At 51.7% G+C, this 2,636-nt stretch overlaps 1 protein-coding gene across 1 annotated transcript in view; it reads left to right on the forward strand.

Moving 5' to 3' along the window:
* The window catches only part of DISP3 (dispatched RND transporter family member 3), a 41,651-nt gene that overhangs the window by 33,174 nt on the left and 5,841 nt on the right, over positions 1-2,636 (forward strand). Inside the window, exons 13-17 of the mRNA XM_035901883.1 lie at positions 16-138; positions 752-888; positions 1,573-1,754; positions 2,140-2,270; positions 2,381-2,553. Coding sequence (XP_035757776.1) covers positions 16-138; positions 752-888; positions 1,573-1,754; positions 2,140-2,270; positions 2,381-2,553 — 746 coding nt within the window. The remainder of the gene's footprint in view (positions 1-15; positions 139-751; positions 889-1,572; positions 1,755-2,139; positions 2,271-2,380; positions 2,554-2,636) is intronic.

A 2,636-nucleotide genomic window follows, 5' to 3' on the forward strand; every position in this document is an offset into this window, starting at 1 on the left:
AACCTTGTGGGACAGGTTTGTTTCAGGAAAAGCCCCACAGTTTGCAGAATAACATCCGAACCTCCTTGGAAAAAAAGAAGAGGGGCTCAGGGTCAACTTGGGGAAGCAAAGGAAGCATAAGTGATACGGGGCAACAAGGTACGTGGGGCATGATGACTCTGACCACATTTGGGCCCAAGAATCCTCACAGGTAAAAACTAAATCATATAATCTCTGAATAGCTGATAGGGAATAATTCTCTTCAGACCCTGCCCTGCTGAGCTCTAGCTTGGTGCTGGGTGTAAGGGGCATCATTACAATTCCCCTTCCCCTGAATGCCTACTGTTCTGTAGGACATGGTCCTATAACTGAGGTGGCAGTACAGACTAGTGACAAATCCCTCTGGTCTGCCTGGTCTGAGTACAGGGCTAGGAGCTCAGAGCTTTTGCATCCCAGTCCTGTGTCACACCTTTGTCGGCAGCCCATGAGGAGAGTAAATGCAGCCTGCTTTGCAGGGGATTTTGAGGATAAAAGAGTTACTGAGCCAGGTCCTGAGATGACATGAATCAATAAGCCATCAGGAATTGCTGCAGCTCAGAATATATTTGTGAAGACCCTTGAAAGGTGTGCTGTGCTGCTAGAAGGCAGAGGCTGTGCCTGCTGCCCCAGAGGAGACAGCAAACCAGAAGAACCCTCCTTTGATGCTGCCCATGTCTGTAGGATTTGCTTATTGAGAAGTACCACTAGCCCTCACGCCCTCTGTCTTCTTCAGATCTCCAGGGGACTGTGTATATCTCCAAGTCCAGAAGCAAGGGAAGGCCAGCTATCTACAGATTCTCGCTCAATGCCAGTGTCCCTGCCCCCTGGCAGATGGTGTCACCAGGAGACGGGGAGGTGCCTTCATTCCAGGTGAGTCAGTCCAGGGATGTTGGACCCCTCTATCAAGAGTGCAGCACTCAACAGGTGAGCACAAGAGCCTCCTCCTGTTTCTCCATGGGGTCCTAGACAGCTCAGGGTGAAATTTGCAAGGCATTGCAGTAAGGTAGCCAACGCAGAGGGCATTGTGCCTGGCATCGTTAGAGATTACGCCTCGCAGTGCCACAATACTATTCTGTTGCCGTTGTGATGTGACTGTCAGTAACGGGAGCAGAAGCGTGGGTGTCTGTGGAGATCAAATGAGGCCTGGCATCATCGGCTGAGCTCATTCAAGTAGAAACTGCTACTGAGACAGCTGGATTCCCACTGCCTCATTCTGTCCGTCCACAGACACAGGCGAGCAGACAACACTGCTTGTGCACAAGATCATACTGGGGACACATACCCCCAGGAGGACTCGCTTTCAGGTGTCCCTCATCCTGAAGAGAGCAGCCACCATTCAGCGTAGGCCAGAAAGAATGGGGGTGGTGAGTGGCCCCATCACATGCTGGCCAACCCTGGGAAGGAGGCAGTGGGGGCTGGCTGGGTTTGTGCCTGCAGTGCTCATTCTGTGTGGCTGTGCCAGTGCTTAGGGAGGAGGGGAGTGTGTGATGCTAATGTGCAACAGGCTGCAACCCTGTGGAGTTAAGTGTCTGTTTTCATTAATCCATTGCTTAGGTGTATAGAGTGCCTTTCGGTAACTTCACCAGGAAGCTGACAGCTTGTGTGTCCACAGTAGGGCTGCTTAAGCAGACGAGCCCCAGGAAGTGGATGATGACCACCTTGTCCTGTGACACCAAGAGAGGCTGGAAGTTCGACTTCAGTTTCTACGTGGCCGCCAAGGAGCAGCAGCGAACACGGTAATCTTCCAAAACCTGTTCAGGGCCAGGCAGCAAAACCAGCACAGCCAAGTGGCTGATATGGGATGCCTAATGTCTGGTGCCAGTCCTGCCCTCAACTGGTGACATCCATGGCCCTAGGATTTGCTTTGCTGCAAATGTGCCCCATCTTTGCAAAGTTGTTTTGCAGGCCCATAGCATTATTAATATGCCAAAGGCTTGACAGTGCAGGACTGTGACTGGAGGCTTCTTTGGGTGGCAAAAAGACATTGCTGATCTTGGTCTTGCCCTTACCCACCTGAATTCTTCCCTTCTCTCCCTGAGAACACCTCTTCCCATGTAATGCTTTGGACACATGGTCTTTACTACCTCTGGTCCCCCGTAACAAACTTTCTTTGCTGCACAGGAAACTGTATTTTGCCCAGTCGCACAAGCCCCCTTACCATGGCCGAGTGTGTGTAGCACCTCCTGGCTGTCTTCTCAGCTCTAGCCCAGATGGACCCACCAAAGGCATCCTTTATGTTCCCAGTGAGAAAGGTAAGCCTATGAGGACCTCTTCAGCCATGTCTGGCTGTCTGAACCAGAGTGTCAGACCTTTTTTTGCCGCCTTCTGGTGTAACCAACCTTTCTTCTGTATTTGACAGCAGCACCCAAAGCAAAGCTGTCAGCCACTTCTGGATTTAATCCTTGCATGAATACGGGCTGTGGGAAGCCAGCGGTGCGGCCACTGGTAGACACGGGAGCCATGGTGTTTGTAGTGTTTGGTATCAGAGGAGTTAATCGCACAAGACGCCCGGACAACCACGTCATCGGAGACATGGTACACGCATTCTGGCATGCTGGACAGGCATGCTCGGGGCTGATCAGTGAAGGACAGACTCCCTGGGTGGTGCTTAGTTAATC

This window comes from Egretta garzetta, unplaced genomic scaffold, assembly GCF_000687185.1.
Source record: "Egretta garzetta isolate BGI_Z169 unplaced genomic scaffold, ASM68718v1 scaffold69, whole genome shotgun sequence".
NCBI classification, from domain to species: domain Eukaryota; kingdom Metazoa; phylum Chordata; class Aves; order Pelecaniformes; family Ardeidae; genus Egretta; species Egretta garzetta.